At 39.7% G+C, this 15,048-nt stretch overlaps 1 protein-coding gene across 1 annotated transcript in view; it reads right to left on the bottom strand.

Moving 5' to 3' along the window:
• LOC139756137 (transmembrane 7 superfamily member 3-like) overlaps positions 1–14,206 on the bottom strand; it is a 39,246-nt gene extending 25,040 nt beyond the window's left edge. Inside the window, exons 1-2 of the mRNA XM_071675247.1 lie at positions 13,887–14,206; positions 5,401–5,578 (exon numbers count right to left, since the gene is read on the bottom strand). Of these exons, the coding sequence (XP_071531348.1) occupies positions 5,401–5,578; positions 13,887–14,103 (395 nt within the window). The 5' untranslated portion in view covers positions 14,104–14,206. The remainder of the gene's footprint in view (positions 1–5,400; positions 5,579–13,886) is intronic.
• Positions 14,207–15,048: the final 842 nt, after the last annotated feature.

Here is a 15,048-nt window from a genome sequence, read left to right as displayed (position 1 = left end):
TAGCCCATGCCTCGCAACCATATAACATTGTTGGAACCACTATTCCTTCAAACATACCCATTTTTGCTCCCCAAGATAACATTCTTGCCTTCCACACATTCTTCAACGCTTCCAGAACCTTTGCCCCCTCCCCCACCCTGTGACTCACTTCCGCTTCTATGGTTCCATCCACTGGTAAGTCCACCCCAAGATATCAAAGTATTTTTCACTCTATCCTTCCACTTCCAATTTGGTCTCCAGCTTCTTATTCCCTCCACCTCTGACACATATATATTCTTTGTCAATCTTTCCTCACTCATTCCCTCCATGTGACCAAACCATTTCAACACATCCTCTTCTCCTCTTTCAACCACACTTTTTATTATCACATCCCAATTAACTGGGTTGCTGTAAGATGGCTGCATTGTTTCATTCCTAAGCCTAAACCTATGACATTCATGAGTTACACTGTTAATCACAGTACAAGTAAAACATTTGTCAGGACTCACTTTGAGATCATGAAGAATTTTGCTTGGTGACATAAGAATAATATAGTTATAGCAAGATGATATCAAAGAAAATCAAAGCTGGTTTGATATGCATATATAGGGAGATGAGTTTAAACTAAAGAAAAAAAAAGCAAAAGAGTAGTCCAACACTCATGAAAGGAGAGTACAAGAATTTTGTCCAAAAAATTATCAGATCTTAAACTTTCACTTCTAAAGGAACAAGTCCATAACATCATTGGAAAAAGGTTTGGTTTAACAAAAATAACAAGGATTATGATAAATTAATATCAAATAAATATTACACTAACCTTGCATAACATAAATGATAACAGAGTACATCAGTCTTTCTAAAAATACTTAATCTAAATGTTGGTGTGTACCTGGGAATGAATGTGGCAGATTATTGGAAACATGAAGGCTGAAGTGACATGAGTCATATGGTGGGAGAGGTCCAGGGTCCTGGGTGCAATGAGAAGCATATGGAGAAGGGGTCAAACTCTGGGAGATGATGGGTAAACCTGAAAGTACAGTTATGCTGACAAGTGTAAAATAGGTATGGGTCTTGGGTCTTGAGTGCAAAGGTAAAGGAAGGAAAAGTTGGGAATGAAATGCCTGATGATGATATGTGGTGTAGGGAAGGTTGATTGTGTAAGGATATGACTATGAGAGACAGATGTGGTACTTAGTTCAGATTTATAGAGCTAGCCAAAGTGTGCTGAAATGGTTTAGAAATATGGAGAGGATGAACAGAGCGAGAAAATCTAGATCAAAAGTGGAGGGAGCAAGGCGGAGGGGAGACAGAGAGAGAAATTACAGGATGGAGTGGAGGGGGTTCAGGGGTACTGGGGTCTGAAAATCCAAGAGGGTGAAGGTGTGCTTGGGATCAAATGATATGGATCAGCATAATATGGGGGCAATATATTGTAAATGGACTGAACCAATGCATACAAAATGGTCAAGGTAAACCATGGAATAACCTGAGGGACTTGGTTGAGGATAGTAAGCTCTGGTTTCAGTACAATATTTTGGATAGCTAGAGAGTAGAAGTGTGCAAATAAGGCAATGTTCATTGGCTCAAGAGGATTCCTTGCCAGGGTGAAAGGAGCAACAGATGTATTGGGTGTGTATATATATGTGAAGTGTTTTGGACACATGGAGGGAATAAGTAACGAAAGGTTGACAAAGAGGATATATGTGTCAGAGGTGGGGGGAACAAGGAGAAGCAGGAGACCAAAGTGGAGGTGGAAAGATGGAGTGAAAAAGATTTTGCATGACTGGGGCCTAAATGCGCAAGAGCACAAAATAAAAAGAATTGGAACAATGTGGTATACTGGGATTGAAGTGCTGTCAATAGACTGAATCAGGGCATGGTGAAATGTCTGGGGTAAATCATGGAAAGGTCTATGGGGCCTGGATGTGGATACGGAGGTGTAGTTTGGGTGCATTACACATGACAGCTAGAGAATAAGTGTGAGTGGATGTGGCCTTTTTTTGTCTGTTTCCTTGCACTACCTCACTGATGAAGGGGGTGGCAATACTATTTCTTGTGGGGTGGGGTGGCACCGGGAATGGATGAAGATGAGCAAGTATGAATACGAACCTATGTACATGTATATGTACATAAATATTTACATTCATCTTTATATACTTAATCAGTTTCCTGCAGCAGCGAGGTTGCGCAAGGAAACAGACGAAGAATGGCTCAACCACTCACATACACATACATATATGTAAATGCCCACACATGCACATATACATCCATATATACACATGTATATATTCATACTTGCTGCCTTCACCCATTCCCATCGTCACCCTGCTACACAGGAAACAGCATTCCTCCCCCCACCTCCAGTGAGGTGGCACCAGGAAAAGACAAAAAGGCCACATTCGTTAACACTCATGTCTCTAGCTGTCATGTGTAATGCACTGAAACCACAGCTCCCTTTCCACATCAAGGCCCCACAGACCTTTCCATGGTTTACCCAGATGCTTCACATGCCCAGGTTCACTCCATTGACAACACATTGACCCCAGTATACCACATTGCTCCAATTCACTCTATTCCTTGCACACCTCTCACCCTCCTGTATGTTCAGGCCCCAATTGCTCAAAATGTTTTTCACCCCATCCTTCCACCTGTTGTACAGTTTGTTTTGGATGAGAGGGCTTGGGAACCAAGTCAGTTGTTGTTCGCTGATGATACAGTGCTGGTGGCTGATTGGAGTGAGAAACTGCAAAAGTTGGTGACTGAGTTTGGTAAAGTGTGTGAAAGAAGAAAGCTGAGGGTAAATGTGAATAAGAGCAAGGTTATTAGGTTCAGTAGGGTTGAGGGACAAGTAAATTGGGAGGTAAGTTTGAATGGAGAAAAACTGGAAGAAGTGAAGTGTTTTAGATATCTGGGAGTGGATTTAGCAACGGATGTAACCATGGAAGCGGAAGTGAGTCACAGGGTAGGGGAGGGGGCAAAGGTTCTGGAAGTGTTGAAGAATGTGTGGAAGGCAAGAATGTTATCTTAAGAGAGCAAAAATGGGTATGTTTGAGGGAAATAGTGGTTCCAACAATATCATATAGTTGTGGGGCATGGGCTATAGAAAGGGTTGTGTGGAGGAGGATGGAGGTGTTGGAAATGAAAGGTTTGAGGACAATATGTGATGTGAGGTGGTTTGATTAAGTAATGAAAGGGTAAGAGAGATGTGTGGTAATAAAAAGAAAGTGGTTGAGAGCAGAAAAGTGTGTATTGAAATGGTTTGGTCACATGGAGACAATGAGTGAGGAAAGATTGACCAAGAGGATATATGTGTCAGAGATGGAGGGAATACGGAGAAGTGGGAGACCAAATCGGAGGTGGAAGGATGGAGTGAAAAAGATTTTGAGTGATTGGGGCCTGAAAATACAGGAGGGTGAAAGGCATGCAAGAAATAGAATGAACTGGAAGATGTGGTACACTGGGGTTGACATGCTGTCAATGGATTGAACTAGGGTGTGTGAAGCGTCTGGGGTAAACCATGGAAAGTTTCGTGGGGACTGGATGTGAACGAATGTGGCCTTTGTTGTCTTTTCCTAGCACTACCTCATGCGCATGCAGCAGGAGGGGGACACCATTTCATGTGTTGCGGGGTGGCAACGAGAATGGACGAAGGCAGCGAGTATAAATATGTACATGTGTATATATGTATATATCTGTGTATGTATATGTATGTATACATTGAAATGTATAGGTATGTATATGAGCATGCATGGGCGTTTATGTGTATACAAGTGTTTGTGGGTGGGTTGGGCCATTCTTTCATCTGTTTTTTGCACTACCTCACTAACGCAGGAAACAGTGACTAAGTATAATAAATATGATAAAAACCTTCTATCTCCAATTTGGTCTCCTGTGTCTCCTTCTTCCCTCCACCTGTGATACATATATCCTCTTTGTCAATCTTTCCTCACCATTTCAAACCATTTCAACACAACCTCCTCTGCTCAACCACACTCTTTCTATTACCACACATCTCTCTTACCTTTTCATTACTTACTCGATCAAACCACCTCACATCACATATTGTCCTCAAACATTTCATTTCCAACACATCCCCCCTCTGCTGCACAACCCTCTCTATAGCCCATGCCTTGCAACCATTCAACATTGTTGGAGCCCCTATTCCTTCAAACATACCCATTTTTGCCCTCTGAGATAATATCTCCCCTCCTCACACATTCTCCAATGCTCCAAGAACCTTTGCCCCCTCCCACACACTGTGACTCACTTTCACTTCCATGGTTCCATCTGCTGCTAAGTCCATTCCCTGATATCTAAAACACCTCACTTCCTCCAGATTTTGTCCATTCAAATTTACCTCCCAATTACCTTGTCCCTAAACCCTACTGACCCTAAACCCTACTTCACATTTACTCTCAACTTCCTTCTTTCACACACTTTTCCATCCTCGGCCACCAACTTCTGCAGCTTCTCACCCGAATCAGCCACTAGAGCTATATCACTGGAGAACAACATCTGACTCACTTCCCAGGCCCTCTCATCCCCAACATACTGCATACTCACCCATCTCCAAAAATCGTACATTTACCTCCCTAACAACCCCATCCATAAACAAATTAAACAACCATGGGGACATCACACACCTGTCACAAACCAACATTTACTGGGAACCAACCACTCTCCTCTCTTCCTACTTGTACATATGCCTTACATCCTTGGTAAAAACTTTTCACTGCTTCTAGCAACTGACCTCCCACACCATATGCTCTTAAGACCTTCCACAAAGCATCTCTATCAACCCTATCATATGCCTTCTCCACATCTATAAATGCTACATACAAATCCATCTGTTTTTCTATGTATTTCTCACATACATTCTTCAAAGCAAACACCTGATCCACATATCCTCTACCACTTCTGAAACCACTCTGCTCTTCTCCAGTCTGATGCTCTGTACATGACTTCACACTCTCAATCAATACCCTAACATATAATTTCCCCAGAATACTCAACGAACTTATGCCTCTGTAGTATGAACATTCACCTTTATCCCCTTTGCCTTGGTACAATGGCACTATGCACGCATTCCGCCAATGCTCAGGCTTATGAGAAAATTTTTTCTATGTAATACTCTGCTCATATACAACTAGAATGCAATGATGGTAAATGATAACAGAAAAAAGCTTTGTTTTGTAGTTATTGACAAGGCACAGGCAAAAACTATGTCTGAGTTAAAGCCATTTGAGGTAGGTGAGAAAACAAAACAGAATATGACAAAGAAAAAGAAGAAATTAATCCGAGCTCTTAAGGTGTCTGCCAATTCATGTTCATTTTTCTGCTTTACGAAAAAACAGTTCATCTACATTACCTTATTCCATCATCTAGCAAATTTTTCTACATTCCACTTATTCCAGTACTTACAGTGTGTCACTAAGAATGAGGTATCGATTCTGAGAGTGAGCCTGGACAATCAGGAAACCGATATTCTCTTTGTCAATATCTATTATGTTGACAGCAATGGTGGTATGATTATGGATACTGATGATCTTATAGCTCTGGTTTTTCAAGGAGTATTCCCTCTTCAAGATATCTATCTTACCTGGAAGGAAAAGGGAGGATATACAAGTAAACAGGCAGGAAAACATATATTTGGATATTTCAACTTTCTTTAAGAAAGAAGGTGAAAACAGTAAAAAATAAATAGTAGGTTATGAGAATTCACTGAATTTCCATAGGGTGTATGAAAGATATCTGGTTATATGCATCAAAATTCTTCAACTGCAAAACTAGTGAATAGAAAAACTGGTACCAGTAATAGTATAGTGATGGTTTTTGAAAGGTAGCAGAATGAAGAGGTGGACTTTACAATATAACAAAAAACAAATAAAAGTAGCGAACTGAAGTGCAATGTTAGGAACGGTGATGAACTGTTAAAAGAAACCTGATAATTTAGCCAGGTTTAGTACTACACAAATATGGCATCATGCAAGAAGAAAAAGAGGAAAGAGCTTTTCAGAGAAAATATGACAATGGGGAGGATTATGAAAGAAGAAAAAAAGGAAAGCTTTTCAGAGAAAAAATGCCAATGGGGAGGATTACGAAAGGAAAAAAAATCAGACCATGAATGGTAATCAAGAAGAGTGTTCCATGGAAAACCAGTGTCACCTGCAGCACAATACAATTATTCAGAGTGAATTAAGAATGGGTGGAAATACTGTCTGGAAAATATGAAGAAACATCTGTATTTAGTTACATGGACAAGGTGTTAGTTTCTACAAGTTATTAGCCAGATTAAGCTTTAGGTTATACCTTTTTATTAGGAGCCATACTCAAACAAAGTAAAAAATACAGTTTTTTTTTTATTATACTTTGTCGCTGTCTCCCGCGTTTGCGAGGTAGCGCAGGGAAACAGACGAAAGAAATGGCCCAACCCCCCCCATACACATGTATATACATACGTCCACACACGCAAATATACATACCTACACAGCTTTCCATGGTTTACCCCAGACGCTTCACATGCCCTGATTCAATCCATGGACAGCACGTCAACCCCGGTATACCACATCGCTCCAATTCACTCTATTCCTTGCCCTCCTTTCACCCTCCTGCATGTTCAGGCCCCGATCACACAAAATCTTTTTCACTCCATCTTTCCACCTCCAATTTGGTCTCCCTCTTCTCCTCGTTCCCTCCACCTCCGACACATATATCCTCTTGGTCAATCTTTCCTCACTCATTCTCTCCATGTGCCCAAACCACTTCAAAACACCCTCTTCTGCTCTCTCAACCACGCTCTTTTTATTTCCACACATCTCTCTTACCCTTACGTTACTCACTCGATCAAACCACCTCACACCACACATTGTCCTCAAACATCTCATTTCCAGCACATCCATCCTCCTGCGCACAACTCTATCCATAGCCCACGCCTCGCAACCATACAACATTGTTGGAACCACTATTCCTTCAAACATACCCATTTTTGCTTTCCGAGATAATGTTCTCGACTTCCACACATTCTTCAAGGCCCCCAGAATTTTCACCCCCTCCCCCACCCTATGATCCACTTCCGCTTCCATGGTTCCATCCGCTGCCAGATCCACTCCCAGATATCTAAAACACTTCACTTCCTCCAGTTTTTCTCCATTCAAACTCACCTCCCAATTGACTTGACCCTCAACCCTACTGTACCTAATAACCTTGCTCTTATTCACATTTACTCTTAACTTTCTTCTTCCACACACTTTACCAAACTCAGTCACCAGCTTCTGCAGTTTCTCACATGAATCAGCCACCAGCGCTGTATCATCAGCGAACAACAACTGACTCACTTCCCAAGCTCTCTCATCCCCAACAGACTTCATACTTGCCCCTCTTTCCAAAACTCTTGCATTTACCTCCCTAACAACCCCATCCATAAACAAATTAAACAACCATGGAGACATCACACACCCCTGCCGCAAACCTACATTCACTGAGAACCAATCACTTTCCTCTCTTCCTACACGTACACATGCCTTACATCCTCGATAAAAACTTTTCACTGCTTCTAACAACTTTCCTCCCACACCATATATTCTTAATACCTTCCACAGAGCATCTCTATCAACTCTATCATATGCCTTCTCCAGATCCATAAATGCTACATATGGGCTTTAAAACTATCTAGGTGCTGGGAAATCCAGCAATCTATGAAGTTTAATATGTATGTAATTTAGACTTTTCAAGTTAAGACCAAGGTGAATCTGTGGGTTAAAGATTAACTCCCAGTGACAGATGGAAAATGGACAGATTAATGATGATGACTACAAACAAAGCAATTTCCAAGTTTGTCATGCTATAGGGGCAACACAAAAAGGAATGAGGGTCAGTGCAGTTCTTTCAATCCTTATCTATGAAATACAGACACAGAATGAAGCAGCAGCATCTATGATTCACGCAGCAACAACGAACCATCCAAAGCATACTTGCAGTGTTAGAAAATGCAGCAAGATAATGCTGATGTGTAGAGATGTTCAATGTCAGAGAGAGAAAACAGGGGTGTGGTGTCACAGAGTGGGTCAAAAAAATAACTTTAGGAGGGATGCATGAAATTGACATAAATAGTCAAGAATGATAGTGAAGGAGAAAGAATACAGGGAAGACAGCTGGCATTCTAAAAGGAGAAAATGAAGGAATATGATGGGGAAAGATTCAGGAAAACTGAAGAGGATGGAGAATACTAGGAAGTCAGGTTTCAACAAGAAATCTGGGAAACTTTTCTGTCATCATCTCCCATGGGGAATTTCCCATTAGAGATATTGGTAGACAGCCATGTTTGATGGCAAGAAATTTTCATTATATACTGAACTTTTTCTTACAATTACTGTTGAATTAAACACTCTATCCTTCCATAATTTTTGCTATCCCCCATACAGAATACCAGACCTAATCACCGTAACCATGTACTGTAGGGTTTTTATTTATGTAAATTCTCTCTGCAATATTTCAGATATGATTAAGGTGTGATGAAAGTTACTTTAACTACTTTGATTCTCCTTGATAACACATTGTACAACTAAACATTCACAATAATATTTCTTTTTAGTTCATCAATTATTCAAACTTCATATCTATGGACTTCTTTCTCCACTTTGTTAAATCCCTAATCATACTTTTATCTTCACAAAAATCAATCTTAGTCACCCATACAACAACATGGGGTTCCCATCAAATAACATTGGCACATTATTTCTTATGAAGAGTATCATTTTCTAACTTGTTCAGTTTGAACGTGATGTTACATGATCTTCTTCAATCCGAGGTTTTCTTTGCATTCAGATCCAAGATTTTCATTGAGAACAGAACTACAACTTTCATGAAGTACAAGTTCTGCTGATAATGGGGAGCTCATCTCTATTCTCACAACTTGGTTTGGGATCCATAAGCACTCTTATGCCACTGATCAGCTCACAAGCCTACTTCTGGGCACTGGGTAAAACCTATATAGATGAGCTACCCAGACAGAAATATCTAAGCCCATATGGGACTTTGTTGTTTAATTATTATAACCCCCTGGTCAAGTATATTCATTCAGTGTACATTCTATGCAAGCTTACATAGAGTATTCCCCTTCATAATAGTATAGACTTAGCAGCTGATTATGTTATGGAAATATCTGTGACATATTTAAGTGGTAAAGTAGAACAGCCATCTACGTTAAAATGATGTACGCTAGAGGGGCTGTTATGTTGGAGCCCCAAGTAGTGGCTTAGATAAGTTTGACTGTCTTAACTTCACTTTTCCTTGTACTTTATACTTCTGTTCAACTGGTATAGAATGTATAACTGTTTGTGTAAAAGATGGATTGCAATTGTTCAGTGTAAAATAACATTTATGTTATGGAAAAAAAAAAAAAGGGGAGGGATAAACCCATACAAGGGAATGAGGCATGTGTGTGAGCTGGATTGAGAAGAGGGAAAGTTGCCCTAGGTGAAGGTGCATTTACAGCAGGGGTATATGATGTTACCTTGTGATACCTTGTGGAGTGGAGTGAAATGTAAATACAAAGGTCTTGGAGAGAAGGATGAGCATGAAGTCTCTTGGGGGTGAGGGGCCTGGGAGATGAACCAGTTGTTGCTTCCTGATGTCATGGCATTGGTGGCAAATATGAGAGAGAAACTGCAGAAGTTGGCGTCTGAGTTTAAGAAAGTGTGTGAAAGGAGGAAGTTGAGGGTGAAAGTGAATAAAAGCAAGGTTTAGCACTAGAGAAGAACAGATTAGTTGGCATGTGGCTTTAAATAGAGAAAACTTCGAGGAAGTGAAGTGCTTCAGACTGCTGGAAGTGGACATGACTGAAAGGAATCACAGAAGCTCAGGCGAGTCACAGGGTGAGTAAAGAGTGCAAAGATTCTGGAGGTATTGAGGAATGTGTGAAAAAAAAGTCACTATCTGGGAGGGTGAAAATGGGTATTTTTGAAGTTATGTATAATAGTCTCAGTGGTGTTGTGTCAATGTGAGACACACTTCATAAATAAAAACGTATAGAAGAGGGTTAGTGTGTTAGAAATGAAATGTCTATGGACTATATATGGTGTGAGTAGGGTTGACCAACTAAGTAATCTTAAGGGTAATAAAAATAGCATGGTTGAGAGAGCTGTAGATTGTGTTTTGAAATGGTTTGGGAATATGGAGAGAATAAGTGAGAAGTTAACAAAGAGGATATATGTGTCAGAAGTGAAGGGGACAAAAAGAAGGGGATGACTGAATTGGAGATCGAAGGTTGGAGTGATTAAGATTTTGAGGGCTTGGTGCCTGAACATGCAGGAGGGTAAATGCTGTGCACAGGACAGCGTGAACTCAAGTGATGTGGTGTACAGGGGGGAATGTGCTATCAATGGTCTCAACCCGTGCATCTGTAACAGCCAGAGGAAACCAAGGAAAGGTCTGTAGGGCCTAGCAATGGACAGAGAAATGTGGTTTTCATGCATTACATAGGACAGGTGAAAATTGGACATGAGTGAATGAGGTCTTTCTTTGTCTGTTCCTTGTGCTACCTCACTAATGAAAGACATGCCAAACTACTAAGAAAGTGAGGACTCCCACATTTTTGCATGATGGCTGTCTTAGTTTATCACTCAAAATCTCTGGGCAGGATTTCTCGAGGAAAACATCAAGTTAGACACCAAGATTCAATAGTGTGAATCAGTATCAGCTTACCAAAAATATATACTGTCTGAAGCTAATTTGCAGCAAGCACTAACTGAAAAATAAGTCCAATCTTTGTATAGATATTTTTGTAGCAACACAGCAATCAAAAGATGGGAATAGTTTACTTGATATGAACCAAAATAAACAAAACTGATGAAATGTGTCTCTGTTTCAATTACAAAGATCACCTATTGGTAAAAGAACAGTCTAGCTCCATCCTTTTATAATAAAGGCTTTAGAATATGAATTACATTTTTTTGCATTGTTAGTATAGTATTGGTGCATGATCTACGGCATTATTTCTCATTCTGAAATAATAAATAGGTTGACAATGGAGAAGGCTCTGAAGCTCATAGAAAATGTTGGGTTAACAAATGTGAATGTTCATTAAATAAATATATCTATGATTCAACGAGCTCATGAAATCCTCACCCAACTTTGCTAGATTTCACTTCAATGTTACCCACATCAGTTTGGAGCTCACATCCTTACACTCTTTCACACACTTCAACAACTCCTGCTTCAGTAGTAGTGCTACCCACTCTTCAGCTCATGCCCTCAAACAAACCCATGACTATACGGTGAAGACATTTCCCAACTATTCTTCTCCATCGCCCATGAGCTTTGTTTCACTTAGCCAGAACTTCCAGGCTCTTTTCCTCAAACATACTACCTGTCTCTCTTTTCATCTTGGTTACATCCACATCCACACAGATTTAGACACTTCAGTCTGAGCCTTCAAGGAGGATGAACACTTTTAGAAACTGGAATACAAGATTGGGGGGAGAGGAAGTTTCCAACCCTCTACTCCCTCCCCTTAAGTCACCTTCTACAACAGGCAGGGAATACAGAGGTAGAATTCAAAGTTAATTTCCCAGACATATGGCTAGAGAAAGTTAATTTGTTACATGTAATGACCCCGATTCCTTTTCCTTAGAAATCAATCTAAGCTTGTGTTTCTCTGGCCCCTTAAAGTCTGTCATGTCAAGTAGTTTGGTCCCTACAATATGCATGGCTACACATTTGTCCAGTTCAAGCTTCATTAGTAATTCAGAAGTTTACCTGTACAAAATTATTCATGACAATCCTCTGTGTCTAATATATTCTTACATGACAATCCTCTGTGTCTAATATATTCTTACATGACAATCCTCTGTGTCTAATATATTCTTAAACAGTTTCATGTGGTCAAGATACAAGTACATCTCACAATCCTGAACAACTTCAGGTAGAGTATTACATTACAAAAAAATATGATTCAAGGCACAGAACCTTAATGTACTCCATTCAAGACTTCCGCTCTGACAATTTGTCACTTACAATACCTTTCAGTAATCTATCAATCATAAAAGCCTATATCCATCTTAGAATGGGACCATTTCACAGTACTCCAGTTTATGCATTATCCTCCCATACGAAACTGTATCAAATGCCTTAAAAAATGACTAAATTTTGTTTATACAACCTCTCACATCTGGGATTTCAGTCTATCTATCTAATACTTGTATAAGTTGAAGTCCTGTACATATTCCACTCATAAAGCAAACTGCAAGTTCATAAGAAAAATTGACTTATTTCAAATAATTTGCTGTAGCATCTCTCACTAGTTTCCAGTACCTTGAAAATCACACCAGTAAGAATCACAGGTCTTTCATCTTCTGCTGTTTTCTTGTTATCCTTCTTATGCATGGCTGTGAGGTTTCCTAACATTTCCTAACATTACACATTTCACTCACCTAGTAAAGTTCCTGCTCTTATAATGAAATATTAAATAGCTGATGGTTTGACAGTATTACTTTTCATCTTGAACAACACCCTCAGCTGTACTTGTTCAAGTCATGGTGACTTACATACCTTAATATCATTCAACAGTTTTAGTAAAGATGCTTCACTCATATCGCACACAAGATTGCATCTAGCGTTTCGTAATTTCAGGGAGATCCCAGCTTCCTTCTAGTTCCCTGATAAAGACTGTGGCGATACTGGGATAATACCTCCGTCTTTTCCAGGTCATCGTTTATAAGGTAATTTTTGTCTTTTATACCTGGTTTCAGTAAATACAAAATACCATTCCTCATCTTAGAAATTAGCCCACTCAAACTCTATATGGTTAGTCACAAGTTAAGCCATCTTTAGCTGGATATGTCTGTGGTGCAGGTTCCCTCCTCTACATACCACCAACTGATTCCCAATTGGTGCTCCAACAACAGAATCCAGCTTTAGGTTTGACCCACCTCCAAAATATCACTGGCTGGGAGCTCCGAGGTTAAGGATGTGGGTGAAGATGTGAAAGTGGATGCGGTAGAGTTGAAAAATTTGGTTTCCTTACGCTTTGCTTTCCTTTGTGTTCTTTATCTACTTACCCTCCTGTTCATCATCATTCACTCACTCTCCTCCAAATTCACCACCTACTCAGTCTCTCTGCTCATCATCCTTTCATTCTCCTGCACATCTAACATCCTGTCACTCTTTACTCATATTAGTTAATCCCTCTCTTCCACACATGTCATCCATTCATTCTCCATTTCTACTATTAACTAACTTTCTATAACATCATCCACTCACTTTCCTCTACACCGATGTGGAACAAGGGTGTTTATGGATACGACAATAGCAGCAAAAGGAAGGGTCACAAATCAGTCAATAAGGGATGAATTGTTGGTAGGAGTTGCTGTATCAATATATATGATGTCACAAACTATCAGTTAGGGCTTAAATGATAGGTAGTCCATATAAGGATGATTAGTTTGAGTACTTTGACTTCATTATCAATGTACTTCATTATGACCATGGGTAAGAGTCCTCTGCTAACTACCACTGGACTCAAATTTTCATGCGAAAATTGAACTTCATCTTTTCACTTGTTAGAATTTATATATATATATATATATATATATATATATATATATATATATATATATATACACACACAGAAATCTTTATAACTGCAACAACATTTCTACAATAGCAAAAATCGAAATATACGGAAAGCTAAACAGAATGTCATACATCCCTGAGAGCCAAGCTGGTAGTAGTCATTGTTTCTATAGTTACAAGCTGTCATAAAAACCATAGGATAGCCTGTATGTAGACTACAGTTGGCCCAAACACTACAGCAACATTCCGACTCTACAAAACTAACTGCTGTCGATATTGCATACTACCAAGATACAGATCACTACACAGAGGTATAAAACTTCCGTTTTTATACATACCGCTGTTACTTTCACATATCCCCATATCTTCCTTCGGCTTCACAGGGCCCTTAAAACCTGTGCTGCCGTTAATGGCAGGAATTTCCTCAAGTGGTAGTGATGAACGATCTTTGACTTGTTCCACGGTTACATCCCCACCGGATATATCACCAAAACTATAACACAAGAGACATATATAGACACAGTAAGCAACAATGCCACCTCGGTACTTCATCATGACATGGTCAGTACAAAATCCAAAGGATTTTTAACCAGCAAAGATGAAGAAGGTATGACTGCTACTGCGTCTGTTTACATCCTTAATCAGCTGATTGGACAACACTACTCGAGGTCGCCCACAATACTTGCGAAGACAACTTATTTCAAACATGAAAATACTTCATTGGTATAATTTACACAATACTAATAAAAATTAATATTAAAATTAGTTATTCTATTTATATTTCTGGTCGTCATTTATGAGTAAAGGAGAAATATGTGAATAATAGTAATTCAGTCATTGGAGTAGATAGCTTCGTAGGTATCACCCGATGTATTTTTGAGCCCCTAGATGGCAGCACCATCAGTTGTCAGTGATGGCTGCTGTTGATCAATGCTTTTGACGAATTAGAGTGTATATATTCCATAAATAACCCAGAAATGTGTTGTAGATAATAAACTAAAATGGGTAAGGACGCCGAGTTACTAGAAGCTGCTCGGAATGGCAACTTTCAAGTGGTGGAGAAGATACTAAGCTCTAAAGCGAGGAGATCAGGACCACTTGCAAGGTAGGTTGATGAGATCCCCGCCCATTTCCTGAGCTAAAAAAATTGACTTCAAGGTTATTTGACTGAGGGTAACAAAATGAGACACTTTGCACTGAAGTATAGTTCATGTGTCATGGATACCAGTGGGATGAGCGACTGCAGGGGCTTCGTGTAAGGTCATCAGAAGGTGCCATTGTCTGGGCACCTGGTCATCTGTCCTCTCCTGTTGCTCCCACCTACATAGTAACAGAAACCAGGCAAACAGCCTGTTATTTAACAGAGCAAACAGAGGTGCTTCATGCTGTTTATTTCACTCGTTTATTGTTGAGTTGATTGTATAGCCAAAGGTCTTTTTTATTAAAATACGTTAGTGCCATGTTTTATGGTGTTATATGTAAATTGGTGACTTGATCATC

This window comes from Panulirus ornatus, chromosome 20, assembly GCF_036320965.1.
Source record: "Panulirus ornatus isolate Po-2019 chromosome 20, ASM3632096v1, whole genome shotgun sequence".
Lineage (NCBI taxonomy): Eukaryota > Metazoa > Arthropoda > Malacostraca > Decapoda > Palinuridae > Panulirus > Panulirus ornatus.
Note: the sequence above shows the minus strand (reverse complement) of the source record. Positions and strands in the feature narration are given on the sequence as shown.